This window comes from Argiope bruennichi, chromosome X1 (assembly GCF_947563725.1).
Source record: "Argiope bruennichi chromosome X1, qqArgBrue1.1, whole genome shotgun sequence".
Classification (NCBI taxonomy): domain Eukaryota; kingdom Metazoa; phylum Arthropoda; class Arachnida; order Araneae; family Araneidae; genus Argiope; species Argiope bruennichi.
Window position 1 is genome coordinate 73,731,439 of NC_079162.1, and position 17,652 is coordinate 73,749,090.

The window sequence follows — 17,652 nt, forward strand, 5'->3', positions numbered from 1 at the left end:
TCAATTACTGACGAATTTCGAAGAACAAAAACTTAACATCAATATTGGACAAAAAGTTAAAAAAAAACATAAGATTACTATTCTTGGAACTAGAACAATTAAAAATATCGTACCTCTAAGGCAATTAAATAAATTTTTTGATAAAAATTTCGAAAAAAATGATTAAAATTTTATTTTACATATATTTTAAGAAGAATTATGATTGTTTTAGTCCCATTTAATATGTCAGAGTTATGAGAAATTGTAAACAACCCGTTTTGCATAACGTTTAACAAAACACGGAATACGTTTTTAAAATAAGAGCAATTATGACCTTTCTGATTTTTCACCTCACAATAATGATTTTACTGTGTTGTGAGTTTCCGTTGTTTCTATACTAATTTTTAAAGAGCTGGAAGAATTATTAGTCAATATAAGTGGTTCAAGAGCAATCAGCATCTTAATTGTTAGTTTTTTTTTAATAAACTATGTAGTGTTTTCACAGTTTTCTGGAGATTTTATGACCTTGAAGTTTCGCGATGATTCTGATTAAATCTGTCCTTGTTTTGAAGTGATGATATATATGCATTCTCGGACAGAGATTTAACTAAACTCCGTTTTAAAAGTAAGTAGTGTATGTTTTTAAATTTTGTGATTTTGAAAATATATTGTGTTTTGTGTTTTTATATTAAAATTTTAATTATTTAAATTATTTTTTTGAAATTAGATTTGATTTATTTATTGGGATTTATATTTGTATGAAACTCTAATACGTAAAAGTATGGAAACTTATAAATACATTTATATAATTGATGCGTTACAGTTTCAGCAAAATGATTTAATAGAATGGAAAAGGCACAAAATATCTATTTTTAATATAAAGCATTACAAATGGGAAAAGGCAAGTTTTCATTTTCTAAAAACTGAAAAGCTAATAAATATAAAAAAAACTTAAAAAATAATAATTTTAACATCTATATTTTTGATTAAAAATCTGAATAAATATATAAAACTTTCTTAAAAATCCTCAATCTTACTCTCTTTTATTTAACATGACTTGTCACATATTCGTAAGGATGTACATTTTTAAACATTTTTTTTATTTACTTTTTACATGCTAGAGCTTTGAAAATTTTATATACGTGTGTATTCTCGACAACAATATTATAATATTTCCAGTACTTAATCATCATTTAATCGCTCAATTTAAATAATTTTGATAGCATACTAGTTGCATGAACTGTTAATACATTTTCAAATAACAAACTAATTTTAAGATTTTGAGTTGTTTATAATAATTAATTATTATTTAAAGACTCGAATCTTTAATATAATCGATAAAATAATTCTACTTCAATATGGATTAATAAGTGTGGTATTTTTATTATTTTCGGTAAGTTTATTCTGATAGATGTTATTAAGGTAAGTGTTCCTTTAGTATAATTTAAAATATTTGAATTCTAAACTGATTCTAACATTCTAAACTAAGTGTTCAATTTAAAGGGAAGTATTGTACTCCTGCCTTTTTTTAGATAATTTTGATACACTTAATTATAAATTTATGCAGTAAAACATAATTTTTCTATTTAAAATCCCTACGCTGTAAGTGAACAAAACGCTTCATTTCAGACTATTACAGTGAATATACTTGAAATGCAGAAATTTTCCATTTTGTGATATAAATATCTAAACAACAACAAAAAAAAGGCAGAATGAGAAATGTTGAATATATTAATTTTAAAACCAACAGTTGAAATTGTTGCTTTTGTGTTGATAATTTTGATTTATAACTTTAAGCCTATGCAGTGATTTTTTTCATCTATTTTTTAAAATCTAGCACTACCGAATATTTCGAATAAAGAGATGAATAGATTGTAAAGTTTGATAGTGGTTTTAATTTTTTATCTAATCATAATAATTTCAAATATGTATTAAAGTCCTGCATTCGAAGAAATATAACTTTCAAAATTCGACACACTATTTCTTCATGTAACGATTAGATTCGACCTTTACGATTTCTAAAAATTAATCTCCTGCCCTGACTCACTTCATCATTGTGTTATAGAAGTAGAACATTCGAAATAAGTTTCACGAAATCGATTCGTGGTTTAGATCACAAGGTTATCGATCCCAAGGTCACTCATTTCGGAGTAGAGTTCCATTGTTTTTTTTCCCCCTTTTCAAAATCAGTTTTTACAAATAACTTTATTCACACTTCACCCTCTTTCACTACATCAGAATCTGATGCAAAAAATAAGCCAATATTTATTCAATTGATCATTATTGATAATAGATTTGAGTAATATATTAAGATAACGAAAAATTATAATATTGCAAACAACGATGGATTAAAAAAAATTACTTATTATATAACAAAAATCTATTATTTCACTTAAGCCATATCGTATGGTAAATTAATTTTTGGATCTAGACTTGTACATATGTAAACATATTTTAGCAGATGCATGGTCGAATAGAAGACAATTTTGAAATTTTAAGCTTCGATTTATTGCATCTGGGGGCATATTATGTACAAGAAGCGACGATGAAATTGTCGTCTGTTTACATCGCAATACAAGAGCAGAAGTACAAAAGAGATCAAAATTTTTCCCTTCAGGGATTTTACTGTGACATTTTGTTAGGGATTCTTTGACAGGTATAGACTTAGGAAAGGCAAATCTAGGTATCGTTAAAAGAATGTTGTAAACATTAAGGATTTTAATCCATTCACTCTGAGCATGAGAAAATGCTGAAGTGAGCAGTTTTATAGAGCGCGTGTTGAATTAATTAAATAAAAAGAAGGAATTAGATCAAGAAACAAGAGAACATTTTAGAATGAAGTTGTTATTAATGGGCTAAATTTAAATGAAAATAAGGAAATTAATTAAGTTTTAAATTAGATTTAAAAATATCATTACACACACACACACACACACACACACACACATATATATATATATATATATATATATATATATATATATATATATATATATATATATATATATATATATATATATATATATATATATATATATATATATATATATATATATATATATATATATATTGTTGCTAAATTATATAAAATTATTTAAGTGACTACATTTCGCATGAAATCTCTTTTAATATATCTTTCTGATAACTTATTTTTGGTGCTTATAAATTTCAATCAGCCCATCAATAATTTTAATATTAAAAAAAATATCTGCTTTTTCTAAAATTCAATACTTTATTTTCCTACCAAAAGTGAGCATACCAGTACTTATTACTGACTGTTAAATATAGAGCATGCACATAGTGAATATAATACTATCTGACAGGAAAAATATTAAATATACCGCCGAAATTTTCATTTTTTTATAGTCTTGGAATGAAAGACATTTGAAGACCAAACATTGCCTGCCGCCAAGGGATGGTAGAATCTTTTTGCTTAAATTAGTTGTTGGTATGCGGCTCGCAAACAAGGCGGCGGACTTCCCGTGAAGTCGAGTCTTGAGCCTGTAACCCGCAGGTCTTCAAGCAGATGTTCCACCATGAAGTCATGTATTTTTCAGCGACCTAAAAGGTATTTTCTGATTATGTTTTTTAAATCTACTAATAAGGTTGAAGATTTTTAACTTCTAACAAATGGCAGAGATTTAAAAAAAAAAAAAACTTCTAGTACAAAAGCTCAAAAAATGAGGAGATAACCATTCGCCAAAATTGAATATATTTTGGTCTTCAGTTGCTAAGGTGTTATAGGAAAATCAGCATTTTAACCCCTTGCTCGTTTGCGGATTATTGATTTTTAAATTAAATCTGACTTCCCCAATATTTAATTATTTCAGTTTTTTTTTCTTTGATAAATCATGGTATATGATAAACCATAATTCGAACAGCAAACTTTATAAATGAAATTGATTTATCAAGCAATAAACACAGAATTTTTACTCCTAATGAATTTCAATTTTTTATTTTTTATTTTTTATTTATTTTTATTTTTTCAACAGCTGTTATACTGCATTATTACCGTGGTATCGCAAAAAAAATAGTTCGAATCTGAATGGAAGGTAAATGAATTTAAATTAGGCCTTCATTTAAATTAAACTTCCATAAAAAATCAGTTTGAAGTTCTCTATTGTATTTCTAGAAATTCATATTTCTGCAAGTAACTTACTCGTAAAAAAAAGGTCATTTCACTATCGAAATTTTATCGACTACTATCATTTTGTGTTAAGTAGAGGTTGTGGTAGAAAAATTGAGACATCATTCTAAATCATCATTCGACATCATTTTCTTTCAAGAATAATCAATATTCATATCGAATAAGTAAGAGACATTTTAAATATCCCGTGGAAATGTATTCAGCTTCTAGCTCTTCAGATAAAAGCAAAATTGTGAAGTAATGAAAGTGCAGCTTGCCTGATTATGTAAGTCGCGTGTCACATTATTATAATGACGATGCCACTTCAGCTCTTAACTAATGAATGATTATCAATCTCGGGAAATGGTCACGCCTTCTGAACAACATTACACTAAAAGCTCCCATAATGGAGGAAAGCATTCCCTGTTGATTATGCTATTATAAAAAATGAGTGGTAGTTATTAGTACATTTGATAGTTCGTGGACTCGTTTGATAGTGGTAGTTATTAGTACATTTCTTATTCGGTTTAATAAAAAATATTGCAATCAAAGAATGTATATTATAAGAAAAAGAAATTATTTCGACTTTATAAAATTTACTCAGAAATGAAAAAAATATTTCAACATTGAACAAATATGATGATCACAAGAAAAATTACTAACCTCTATTGCACCTTTTAAACTAAAAGTTGTTGTTATTGCCTTCCTCACGTGATTATTTGATATAATTAATGGCTTGGTGTGATTGAATTTATTTAAATTATTTTTAAAAAATAGCTCGTCATAAAATGTATACTTTTTTATGAGCTGTTTTTCAGAATTCAGTAAAAAAATAGGAGCAATTTTTAATTATAGCTCTATGTGCCGAGCATAAAATATCTATTGCAAAATATTTAAATCATAATTTCATGTACTAAAGGAGCTCTATTTAAATTGAAATGCAATATTAAATTAAGATTCTTCTTTAAATACGCATAACTTATGAATCACTTCCTCATTTTAAACAAATGTTTGATAACAAGAATGATTTTTGTATTGCAACTACTCTAACCACAAATTTCCATCCAACAAAACATTGGAGCTTTTCATCTTTCAGCGGATTTATTATTAACTTTAAATACATATTTCACGATTTGCTATAAAAAAAATCAATTTTTAAATCTGTAAACCTTTGTCCTAGAATCAATTACCAGTAATGGAATTTCAACAATCAATGGATATTCCTCAAAATATTGTTGTGTATTCCCCAAAATATTGTTGTTGTATTCCCCAAAATATTGTTGAACTTCTACTCAAGGAAAATGAAAACTAATTTAAACAACTCAGAAAATTCAATCAAAGGAATGCTCTCGTAAAATGTTTAAAGCACTATAAGCTTTGTGTGAAATGGGATGAACCTAAATCCTCCTTTTTTTCCCCCATCAATTTCCGCTTTGAGTCAGATATCGTTAGCTGGAATAAATGCTTCCACTAAGATAAATTAAGCTCTCCTAAATGCCTTTTTGAGCTAAAATTTCTCTAAAAATGTGTGAGCTCAAGATTATCCTTTAATTGGTCCATGGTGAAGATAGATCATGTAGCCTTTCTGGAGAAATTCGACAAAATTTATAAACCCAAAAGTACCTGGAAATTTTCGATCATGTAGTTATCCATTCACTTTTTCTTTTGCTAGAGATTCATTCTTTCTTCATCCTATTTAACATTCAATGTAGCTTATTTTCTAGCCAAATTTTCTTTTTTTATATTATACAGTAGAGCTAGCATATATAGCTAGCAGAGCTAGACCAATCCCATTTAAACCAATGGGAATGGTCTATCTGAAACTTTCAAGCATATTTTTAAGTAATGCTCTTATCCCCCCCCCATAAAATTGTGAACCTTTGGTAAGTCCGCGAATGCCTTGCATGGCACTGGCGAACAGTAGTTACGAAATACAGATCTTTGGCATGAATCTGGTATTTTTACTGAATGTAATGTACGAATATGCATTTTGGACGTTTTCTTTCTGGCCGATTAAAACCTAAATTTCTATCGGAACCACAGTTGTAGTCATAAGATAGCATACCGAATAGGAGTTGTTATGTTACATTACATTACTACAGTACAACAGACGGTCAACCCTTAAATAGATTAAGTTCGAAGTTTAATAAGAATCTTCGTTTTTAAATGGTAAGCTTGTTTTCCAAATTTTATCTATCTAGCTTTTTATGTTTGCAGTTAGGGAGTGCAATTGTATTAGAACAACCAGTCAGCCAGACAGACTTCCTTTGAATGGATTTCGTTCAAAATTTGATATACATCCTGCATATTTGATCAAAAACGAAATTTCACCCTTCTAGAACAAAGTGTTTTTGAATCTTCGGGCTCACAAACTGACAGACGATGCCAAAAATGTAATTTTCGAACTCAGAGGTGCCTGAAACAAAACGATTTGTCAAAATCTCGATTTCAATTTTTTTTTTTTTTTTTTTTTTTTTTTTTTTTGAGAATTGCAATACTTTAATCTATTTCTAGTATACTAGAAAGTAAAAATGATTCATTAAACTTCACAAAATTGAAGTGCACCTGCCGACCAATATTTCCTCAATATAATTGAATCAGTTATTTTAGAAACATCATTAATCATTGAAGGTTAGTAGTTGAGAAAAAAAAAACGGTTTCACCTTAACTATACCTCTCACAGTCAAATAATTTTGTTTCAAAAATAAATATCCTTTGGATGCCTAATTAAATTTGTCTCCTACTGATGCCTAATTAATTTTAACCACCGATTACTTAGTTATTGGTTTTAACTTGCCTTGACTAACGGATTTTCTACATCTTATGAAATTAAAAATAGACTGGTGAAGGTCAAATGGTAGAAAAACATCTATTTGGAATAAAAAAAAGGTTCATTTATTTATCTTGAAGAACAGAATAATGTTATTATACATTATTTAATAAAAGGAACTAGTTTTACTGATTGTACTAATCTCATCTTCGTGTAATGAGCGATTGGAAGTTTTGTTTTCCTATAATACCATTCTAAAAAAACTTTTAACTCGTTTGGAATATAATATAACCGTCATATATTTTGTTTTTGCTCATTGCAAGAAACAGGCTTGGGCACTGTTTCTTTCAGCATCCCGTGCCTATCACTTTTGGACGATCCCACATCGCAGGGGGATGATACACGGTGAGTAAGAAGAGTTCTTTTCCGGATTTCTTTGTTTAGTGAGTTTTTCTTCTGACTTTTCTACTTAAATATCAATTCTCATTTTATTTTAAAATTAAATTGTTTAGCTTTAATTCGAAGCTGCGCAATATTTCTATACACTTTTTAATAAGAAATAAACACCCCCTCCACCATTTGCCATCTCGCCCCTTTTCGGGCGAAATTAAATTCAACTGACGCATGCGGAAAAGCACGAAGAATTTCCACATCTCAAAACAGATAATCGGTTGATATATATTATGGAGTTTTATAGTTTTCGTACTATTGAGTGAGTTCGTTGACAAACGAAGAATGAACAAACCAAGAATACCCGATATCCTGAATTAGAAAGTTTTTATCTCATACCGAGTGTGTACCTCTCAAGTCTATTTATGTAAAATGGTTGATTTTTGAAAAAAAGTGATATATGGAGTTTCTAAAATAACCGATTCACTTATAGTGGGGAAAAACTGTTCTTAATTCCGAGCCCCATACACAAACTATGGCTCCAAATCCAAATCTGAAAGTCCAAACAATAAATTGTCCCATTGTAGTAAGTCTGTCAGTCCTCGCATACCGTCGCAGCTAATGCGCGACATTTATCTTTCACATCAACATCACGTGATGTTTCGAAAATTCTTTGGAATTTAATCGCAATAAAACCATTTGTGCAATCGTCGTAAGCTTTGATAGCAATAGAACGGGAAGCTTTCATAAACTGCCACTTTTGACCCAAAAACAGTTGATTAGCTGCTTTTCAAAGACTGATAAAAAGCAGGCCCTATTCTCGACAACAATGATTAATTATTTGCTTAGCGTCAACATCAGACTATATGTAGTCTCTTTTCATACATTGTTTCGTTTGTGTATTGTGTTTGTTTTGTTACAGGCACTACGAAAATCAAGATTATTAAGTATTATGTGACTCGACAATATATTTGTAGCTGATAAATAAATGTTACCATATACCCTACACAGTATTTGTATCTTTACTTTGTCTGATAATTTTTTTTCGGTCTGAGCTCAAGTGACAGTGTTTCCGCTAAATGATCGGCTTGCATGGTATAATATTACATAAAATTTACTATTTTAAATTACTTTAATTGCATGCGAAAAATCAAATATTTAATTTTGAGATTTCATTAACGTCTGGGAAATTACAAAAATGTTATCACTTGTCAATAATACAGACTTTAATTTTCTCAAGACATGCTGATCGATGCTAACAGACCATTCTGATATTTTTTAAGCATTTCTAAGGCAAGATTATAGTCACTAAATTCTTGTTTCGACGTGATTAATTGTTGTTAAGATAAAATTTTCTGTTCGAAATTTTACTCACTTCTTGATGTGCTAAACTTCTGAAAATTTTGGGTAATTGTGTGTTTCCGTACAAGAAGAATGTTTTCCGAAATTGATTATCAGTTAACTTTACATTTTTATTCTATATGAGTTGTTTATACGACAATGAATTTCAAAAAATTAAAAATTTTCTAGTATTTATAAAAGTTATAAAATACATTAAAAATTAAAAAGTTGGAACCAAAATTAACACTAATAAAATTTAAACACTTATTAGTGTAATAAAATTAAAATAGATATTTTTATCAAAAGGGAAGCGATCATTCGTTGCACACACAACGTACATAGATGACAGTTAAAAGGTTAAAAGACATTTGATAACGCACCAAGTATAAAAAGCAATTTTATTTCAGAACAGATTGTTTTATTAAAACTGCACATTTAGCCTATCCGTCTTTAAAATATTCATCATTTAAATGGTGTTATTATAATGATTTTAATAAAAAATGGCTCGTATCTTAAAAACCAATGGAGTACAGTAAAAAATCGTTTAATTTGTTTCTTTTTTTCTCCTTACGTATGTAAAGAACCATTCCACAAGTGACCAATAGTAAACATCCTATAGAAAATCCCAACACAACAATCACGATTACGAATCGTAATCGTGGAACGCAGTTTCCAAGATGATCATTGGCACCTTCTAAGGGAGGAAACACAGAAATAGCAGTAGTCGTAATCTTTATATTTTCCGCACCATCATTTACGGACGAAACCACGTTATTACTCACATTTGTCATACCTTTTTCTTGCAATTCCTCATCAGGGGCAATTTTTGTGCCGTTATCTTTAAACTCTTTTGACAATGTTACTATAGCCATGTTGGAATCAACTGTGAAGGTCTCTGAAGTGGCAGATGGTTCTTCCCTGCTGTCATGATGCGATTCACCAGGATCCGAGTCATCGTAATCATCTATCATATGAAGTTCAGAATCAGAATCAGAATCATCATGAATATCAATTAAATGAGGTTCAGGATCAGAGTCATCGTGAATATCAATTAAATGAGGTTCAGAATCAGAGTCATCGTGAATATCAATTAAATGAGGTTCAGAATCAGAGTCATCGTAAATATCAATTAAATGAGGTTCTATATTATTAAACATAGTAGATAAAGGTTCTGGAGAAAATGTTTCAGTAGATGTAATAAAAGTATGAGATCCTGAATTATCGGTTTCAGATAGGGAAGAAGAATCATCCAATCGCATTAGTCTCTTCCTAAGTTTAGATTTTTTATCATTTTGCTTTCTTTGTTCTATAATGCTATTCATTAATGCTTGGACAGTTGATTTCAAATATCGAGTTCTTGCCTGGTATTGCTTTAAAGATAATATTTCGGAGGATTGGCCAGTTGAACGCTTTGTTAGCTTGTGACTGATTACTGAGATTGGATATCCCGTCAGTTGTTGGTCGATTTCAGAACAATTACACTTGGTTCTACAGAGAAAAATTTCACAGGCTAAGTATATATGATCTGAAGAATCCATTTCAAGAGTTTTGATTTTTATATCAGCCCATATACCAGTCTCAGTATAATGGATCATCAGACTAGACGAATTCTCAGAATTATCAGTAAAGCATCCCTCAGGATTAGTTATTTGGTGAATTGAAGCATTTCCATCTAGAATTTCTTCATCATGGGCAATACAACTTTTAACTCCAACATCTTTATAAATTGTTCTGTTCAGCAACTGAAAAACAGTCAGATGAGTAGAGGTATAGTCAAAGATTTTATCATTATCCTCCGGGAAAACAGCCAACCCCAACTCAATATCCGATGAAGAATATGTCGGAGGCAAAGAATGGGACTCGTATATTTGATCCAACAAAACAGATGAATTCAAGAAGTTTTCAAAAGACCGAGGAAGAGAACAAATTACTGATTTCTCAAGATCGTCGGTGGTCCACACCAAAGGATTCTGTTGAATTATAATCGTATTCGTAATCCAAGGGTGATTAGTTTCCTGGACATAAGTACCACAGGCTGTAAGAGGTAAAGTTAGAAATCCATCCAAGACAGAAGACTGGGTCATGCTGAAATTTTTCAAAATAGAAATTAAATTAGAAATCAATTATTAAACAATACATCTTCAAGAAAATATTCCAAAAAATATTCAGTCTATTGCCGAAATTATAATCCAATCAAATCATCAATATGAGGATTCTGATTTGTTAAATTTTCTGAATTTTAATAAAATTTGGTACATACAAAATTTTTTATTTTCCCTTTCGATAGGCTGATAGAATACGCTTTAAAATATAAAAAAAATGATATTTTTAGTAATTAATCTATCTAATTACCATTTAATTCATTAGTATTTAATAATAACTAGCACAAAACAGCAAAGTAGCATAGCATAAATAATCAATTCTATGTAAATTATTCAAATATGATTGTAATTCGCCAAAACTTCAATTTAAGCGTTGTTAAAAATTTATTCAGAACACTTCTTAATATAATATTCAATATACTACATAAACACGACATAGTTACATTGTGACCAATAGTTGATGAAGTTCAGCAAATAAAAAGGTATTTACCTGCAGAGAGGATCAAATCTATGTCCTTTAGCGTATGCAATACCAATGAATGGCTTAGAAAATGCAATTTTTACATATAAGCCAGTAGAATTGCAGGTGAAGTTGAAACTTGGAATATTTTCTTGGGCCCAGGTACAGGAGATCAGGACCTAACAAAATATTTCTTATAAAACAGAAAACAATCAGTATTTTAATTAGTAGACTAGAGATTTCAGATTTTTACATTGAGATATTCAGCGTTGCTACCACAAGTGTGGGGTAAATAAATATTTAACTAATCTTTCGAAAATATATTTAATATTATAATTAATATAATTTACAGATTCACTGGATGCTGATCGTTAAGTGTTTTGTGAACTTTCTAGAAAAAATTATGCTCTTAAAGGATAATTATGTTCATATTTATGTGGTGGCAAGTTGGTTACGTCGCGCTATTTCGATCTCAGACTGAAATGTTAATGAAGTTCATATTAATACGTATGACAAATGATGGCATAGTGGCAATTTTTGCTTTGGGACAGGAGGATGACACAGCTGCCTCCTGTTCAAAGATATCCCATGCGTTTGGATATACTGCAAATTAAATGCTTCAGGGGCAAACTTCCTCCCTATGAAGTAGTATGGGAAACAGAAAAAGATATCCGTTTAGGTGTCGCTCCCTTAATTTGACTATCGTTCGAAGATACGAAGTCTTTTCGTGTATGGTCATAGTGTAGCTTGAAAGTGAGATGTTAATATAACTATGCACATCTTCGTTTAGCATATAAAAATGAAGACGATTTTCACTAAAGCTTTCTTGTATAGCAAAAAAAAAATTGAGTTAAAGCTCAGTTTCAACATTAGGTCTAAAACTAAAGTTGTAGAAGTGAATAACAGAATTTTCAATATAGAGATTTAATTAGATGATTTTAAAAACTTATTTGTGCCCAAAATTTAAAGCGTTAAACGTTTTGCAACAATCTTGTGGGTGATATATTTATTAATGTTGAAATATGTGCAACTAAATACAAACATATTAGCGAATTATACGGCTAAAAAAGTTTGAACAACTTTACAAACTACTTTTATACACTAGATTAGTTTCATTTCATCATACTAAAAAAGATTTCCTGCTCATCAACTTCAAAACATTGTCGAATTCCAACACATCAAAATACATTTCGCTAAGATTGTTCTTAAGAAAGTCTATTTGCTTACATTTTCGGTAAAAGTGAATTTTAGTGTGCACCCAGCTGCGCCAACAATGCCAAGTCGCCAATAAAGATGGCGGACAAAATAAACAAATACTTCCGCGGAAAAGTTACGGTTACTATTTCCCGCCATCTAATTAGAACTTTTTACTGATAAGTATTTTTTTTTTTTTTCATACTGCCGGGTGCCTTCTACAGATGCCTTCGGCATCTGTAGAAGGCACCGGGCAGAATTTTTTTAACTTAAAAAAAACATCCTACGGCTTCGCTAGCAGCGGGAGCGGGAACCTAGTAGCTTCGCTAGCACATTGAACATAAAGACTGTGTGGAAAACAGAAACAGTACATAACCAAGAGAAAAGAAAAAACAGAGAAAAAGAATATATTCCAAGAATATATTGTAAAAGAATATATTCCACTCACCTTCCATCCATTCTGCCGGTTCGATATCAAACCATTCTCAATACAAAATTTCAAACAAGCATCCTTTCCTAATTTCATTAACACGTAAAATATATATGTATGCATATTTAACTCGCTCTTCATCCATTCTACAGGTTCGAAATAATCCCGACATAACAAATTATGAAGGGAACCAATCGTTATAACACCAAAAGAATTACGAGAACTGCGAAGAATTCCATTTGCAGCTGTCTTTGAAAGTGAGAATGCAGACGATTTTTTTAAAGCGAATACTGACAATTAAAAATTGCAAAAGAATAAATATTTTCTGTTCGTATTCACATTAAAAAAAGAAAGAAGAAAATAACTTTTAATTATAAGCTTAAATTTCTTTATAATAAAGAACAAAAGTAAAATCTTTAATCGATATTTTTTTAATATTTTTAATTTAACATTTTTCATAATTTAATTGTAGTTTAAGTACAACTCAACCATTGCAAAAAGTAGTAAACAAAACAGCAGTACGGTTGCTATAAGAGGGATCCGATGGGTTGCAATATTGGCGACAATCGGCTGGTGCACACTAATCTTCACTTAGGCCACATTTTCTAACTTAAAGATAAAATTTGGCATATTTGCTAATAAATTGATTGAAAAGTGTGCGATTGAAATTAACCATTTCTCAAGCAAAAGTAATTTCTTTTCCCGTACTCAATGCAAAACTTTCTTTTAAATCAGAGAAGCCTAACACCATTGATGTCTATTTGATTCGTCTGTATCAGGCATCTTCATTCAGACACGTATACATTTCAGATTTTCACAATTTAAATAAACTGTGCAGAGTTTCTACAACATCAATAAACTTCTTCGGCATAATGTGAATAAATTATGAAAATGAATAAATTCTATAAATTATGAATTATTTAATGCGAATAAATTATGAAAGTTGACAATGAGAAGAAAAGACTTCTTTTGCAAGAGACTTTTCATACTAATAACAGTTTCCACATAATCAAATTTATATACTTCAGTCATTGTCAGTCTTATCACGCGTCTTCATTAGATACTATTATTTACTTGACTTATTTTATGCTTTCTAAGCATAAAATAATTTCTAAGTGGAATTTTGCAATCGATTTTTCACGCAAATCCCTAAATGTGCGAGTTGATATTTTTGTATATTTATGTTTTCTAGCCGACAATACTTCACATTTTCAGAACTTAACTATAAATTAACTAGATTAAACTTTGATGCCATTCGAGTAATACCAACTAAGGATGAAGAGAAAAAAAATGGATTTGAAGATTCTTAAGTGTTTATGATAATGAGTAACAAATTAAGGATAAAATACATAAAATGATTAAAATAAAAAATTATTCCTTTGTACATTAATAAGAGAGTGCTTTCATTATTAATTTATTATAAAATATATTTGATATTTTCGGAGTGTCAAGTAACTAATTGCTTGAATTCAAATTGCGATTCCATACAAAACACCATTAGGTACTAAATTCGGAAATAAAATGTTTTTCAAGTTTCCAAAGTATATATAATAAGGAACTATAAAGTATACTGAAAACTAAAAAGTAGGATATAAATTTGTTTTTAAAACAATTTTATTTTATTAGCCTGCTATAAAATGTAGCATCTTAAAAATGGACATAAAAAAATCTAAAAAAATATGAGGTACTAAAAGCATTATAATGAAGAAATTATGTGGCTAAATCCATGAAAAAAAATTGTAATGAAGTAAGCATTCAGAGTGCATGAAACATTAAGATAAAATATAGATGATACAAAAGTTCAAATTTGTTAAAAGAATTTCAATCCGCACCAACACTTTTATTTTGATGTCGAAATTTTTTTTTATTTAAAAAAGCATCTTTTTTCATTGTAAAATATTATGTTTTCAAAAACTTATTTTTACCTAAAATCTTAGTTTCAATATTTCTAGAACATGCCACTTTAATGGATCATGGATCCACCATTTAAGGTCATGGATCCACCAAATTCATCAATCTTTGAATGAAATTACGTAGACAGGCATAAGTTCTCGCAAATTTTTCAATAAGACAAAATCTAGTTATTTCAGTTTCTTATCTGACAATAGGATGTGTCCTGATTTTTTGTTTAGTTGTTAATTAAACACATTAAATTTATTAGATAAGCTAAATTAATTACTTTTCTTAAGCCAATCTCAATCCTAAAAACATTTTAATATACCCTGAATAGAAAGAGTGGTCCTTTAAAGGGTTAACATGATACAATAACATTTCTAACAACATACATCTATTTCCTCAAATAAATATTTATACACTATGCTTGGAATAAACTTAGCGCGCCAGGTCCTTTCAGAATATTTCAAGCTAAAGAATATACTTAAGCTGTTAAAGTATAACTACTTAAATCATTTTATATTCGTATTATGCGTATATTTTATATGCGTTTTCGTATATAGTTTCAAAAAATAGCATTAATAAAAAAATTTGTTATGAGTATAAATTTATTATTCCGAGCTTATAAAATTTTTCCAAGTATTTTCAGAGATTAATTTATAAATCATACAATAAAAGTTATGCCTAAAAACTTCTCTTTACATAACAAAAAAAAAACTTACCAGGATCAAAGTCAAAAATTTTAAATTAAAGCACACATAATATTTCCTGGACTTGAAACCGAAAAGATCCATACTGATGTTAAAAATTTGTCACACACAAAAACAATTTTTGAAATCGAACACAAAAATGCGAAGAAACAAATAAAAATAATGCAACTTGCTTGATACAAATTGACATAAAAACCAAAAATTACTTATCCTGCTTAAAATTCTAAATCAAAATCCATAGAGATAGACCGAATTCTATTTTTATACTTATGGCTACAGTTAGAATGCAATAAAATTTTTAATCATTGGAAAAAAATATATCTATTCCATAATTAGAATTTTTATTCATTTGGAATATTAAAATCATTGACAAAATTTTTATTCGCTTGCCATAAGAATAACACTGAGAACAATTGTACAAGACCGTGAATCAATACCATAGAAAAGATCCATGAATACAGTATATCTCTAAAATCATCACCCATTTATAATAATTTAAGGTATCTCATGAAACATACACTTTAAAACCAATAATTTGTAAAGAAAAATTAATTTAGAGATTAGCTTAAAGATCCTTATTATCATCAACTGTATTTCAAAATTTCTAGATGCAAAGAATTATCAACCATATCATGACCTAGTTTGACAAGATATCTTGACTTTATAGGATCATGATTCCGCTGTAAAGAAAATTTTTCTGAAGCTGAAATTATCCCTATAATTAAGTGGCATGGCAGCATACTTTTTTGTTGGAATCGAATATGGAGTGATAATATTGCTGATAGTTTTATCTTTTGCCAGTTAGAAAAGAGTCTATGACACTTTTTAGAAGAATTATCATCGGGCCATCATATTAGTAAAGAAATTTGTCCTGGAGTTGAAATAATTCGTGTATTTGGTATTTTAATTATATCTAGCTTAATTTTCAATTATTTTAGCTATTATTTAGTCATTAACTTTTAATCATTTAATATTTTAATTATTAATTTTTGGAGTTACTAGTTGTTTTGGAGTGAATAAAGTATATAAAAATTTCAAAATGAAAAAAGAATTTAAAAAATAATTTCAAAATCTTGTCAGATTTATTCCAAGAATGAAAAAAGCGATTTTTAAGGATCCCAATTAGGAGTCTCGCACTCACGCCTAAGTGCTTGGTTTTCAATTAGTACGTCTCCTACTCGAGATCAACAGGTCTATTTCGCTAACGGACGAAAACTCAGTAGGTGAGTTTGATTATTTATTTTTAGAAATTTAATTTGGTTTCCCATTTGATTCTTTCAAGTTTCGTTTCTTTGCCATTAAACGTAAATATAATCATGATATTTAAAAAAAATTATAATCAAAATTGGAAACTTATTTTTCAAAAGTTAATGAATTGTTTAAATATTTTGTTAGTAATTTTTCTAGGTAACATTACCTTATATTAATTATATTTAAGATTAATAAAAGGTTAATTTATTTGAAACAAAATACACGTTAATATTTTAAACGAATAAAATTCAAAACTTAAATATAAGATTTCACGTAATTAAGAGATCGATTCTGAGAATTCAAAAACAATTACTGGATTTAAAAGCAAATTTAAAATTTCATTTACCTCAGATTAATTTCAGTTTTACTGATAATATTCAGATAAAGGCTAAGTATTTGAAATGCCCTTTAATTTTTTAGGAAAGATTACACATTTTTTCAAAGATCTTCGATTCAGTTGTATTGATGATATTGGACAAATATCCATTTCTTTATATCGAGTCCAAATAAATTTAAATTTTGATTTCCATATTTGATTTGAAACCAAGTTTCCTTGACTTCAAGATTTCTGTGATTCATTATGAACATTTAACCCCGTGACCTTCAAATTTATTTAGCTCCAAATTAAATGATACAACTTATGCGAAGTGCTTATTATTTTAATCTATATGAGAGAATGAAGAAATCAAACATGCTGAAGCGCTTCTGAGTGATTTTGATTTTTGAATTTTTGGCTACTTAGATGTAAATATAAAAAAATTTCGAATGTTTTGGGAATATTTAATCTTTATGTTTTACAAATTTATTTAACCTACCTATTAAACGATGCACCCTATTTAAGTGTTTATTTCAATCCATACAAAAGTATACCGAAGTGGATCCCAATGATTTTGTCTTTTGAATTAATGGTTTGACTTACTGATTTAAATATCAATATTTCTGTGATTCGATGCGCAAAGCAGAAATGTCACCGTATTCGAAGGGTTAATCCTGAAAAGTCATGTTT

General features: G+C 28.9%; 1 protein-coding gene across 1 annotated transcript; it reads right to left on the minus strand.

Annotated features, from left to right (window-relative positions):
- Positions 1–9,010: 9,010 nt before the first annotated feature.
- On the minus strand, positions 9,011–15,626 carry LOC129958706 (uncharacterized). Its single transcript, XM_056071354.1, has 3 exons — positions 15,408–15,626; positions 11,199–11,347; positions 9,011–10,691 (listed from the first exon to the last, which is right to left on the minus strand). Exons 1-3 carry the CDS (start codon positions 15,477–15,479, stop codon positions 9,119–9,121), a joined length of 1,794 nt encoding a protein of 597 aa, XP_055927329.1. The 5' UTR covers positions 15,480–15,626; the 3' UTR covers positions 9,011–9,118.
- Between the last annotated feature and the right edge of the window lie 2,026 nt (positions 15,627–17,652).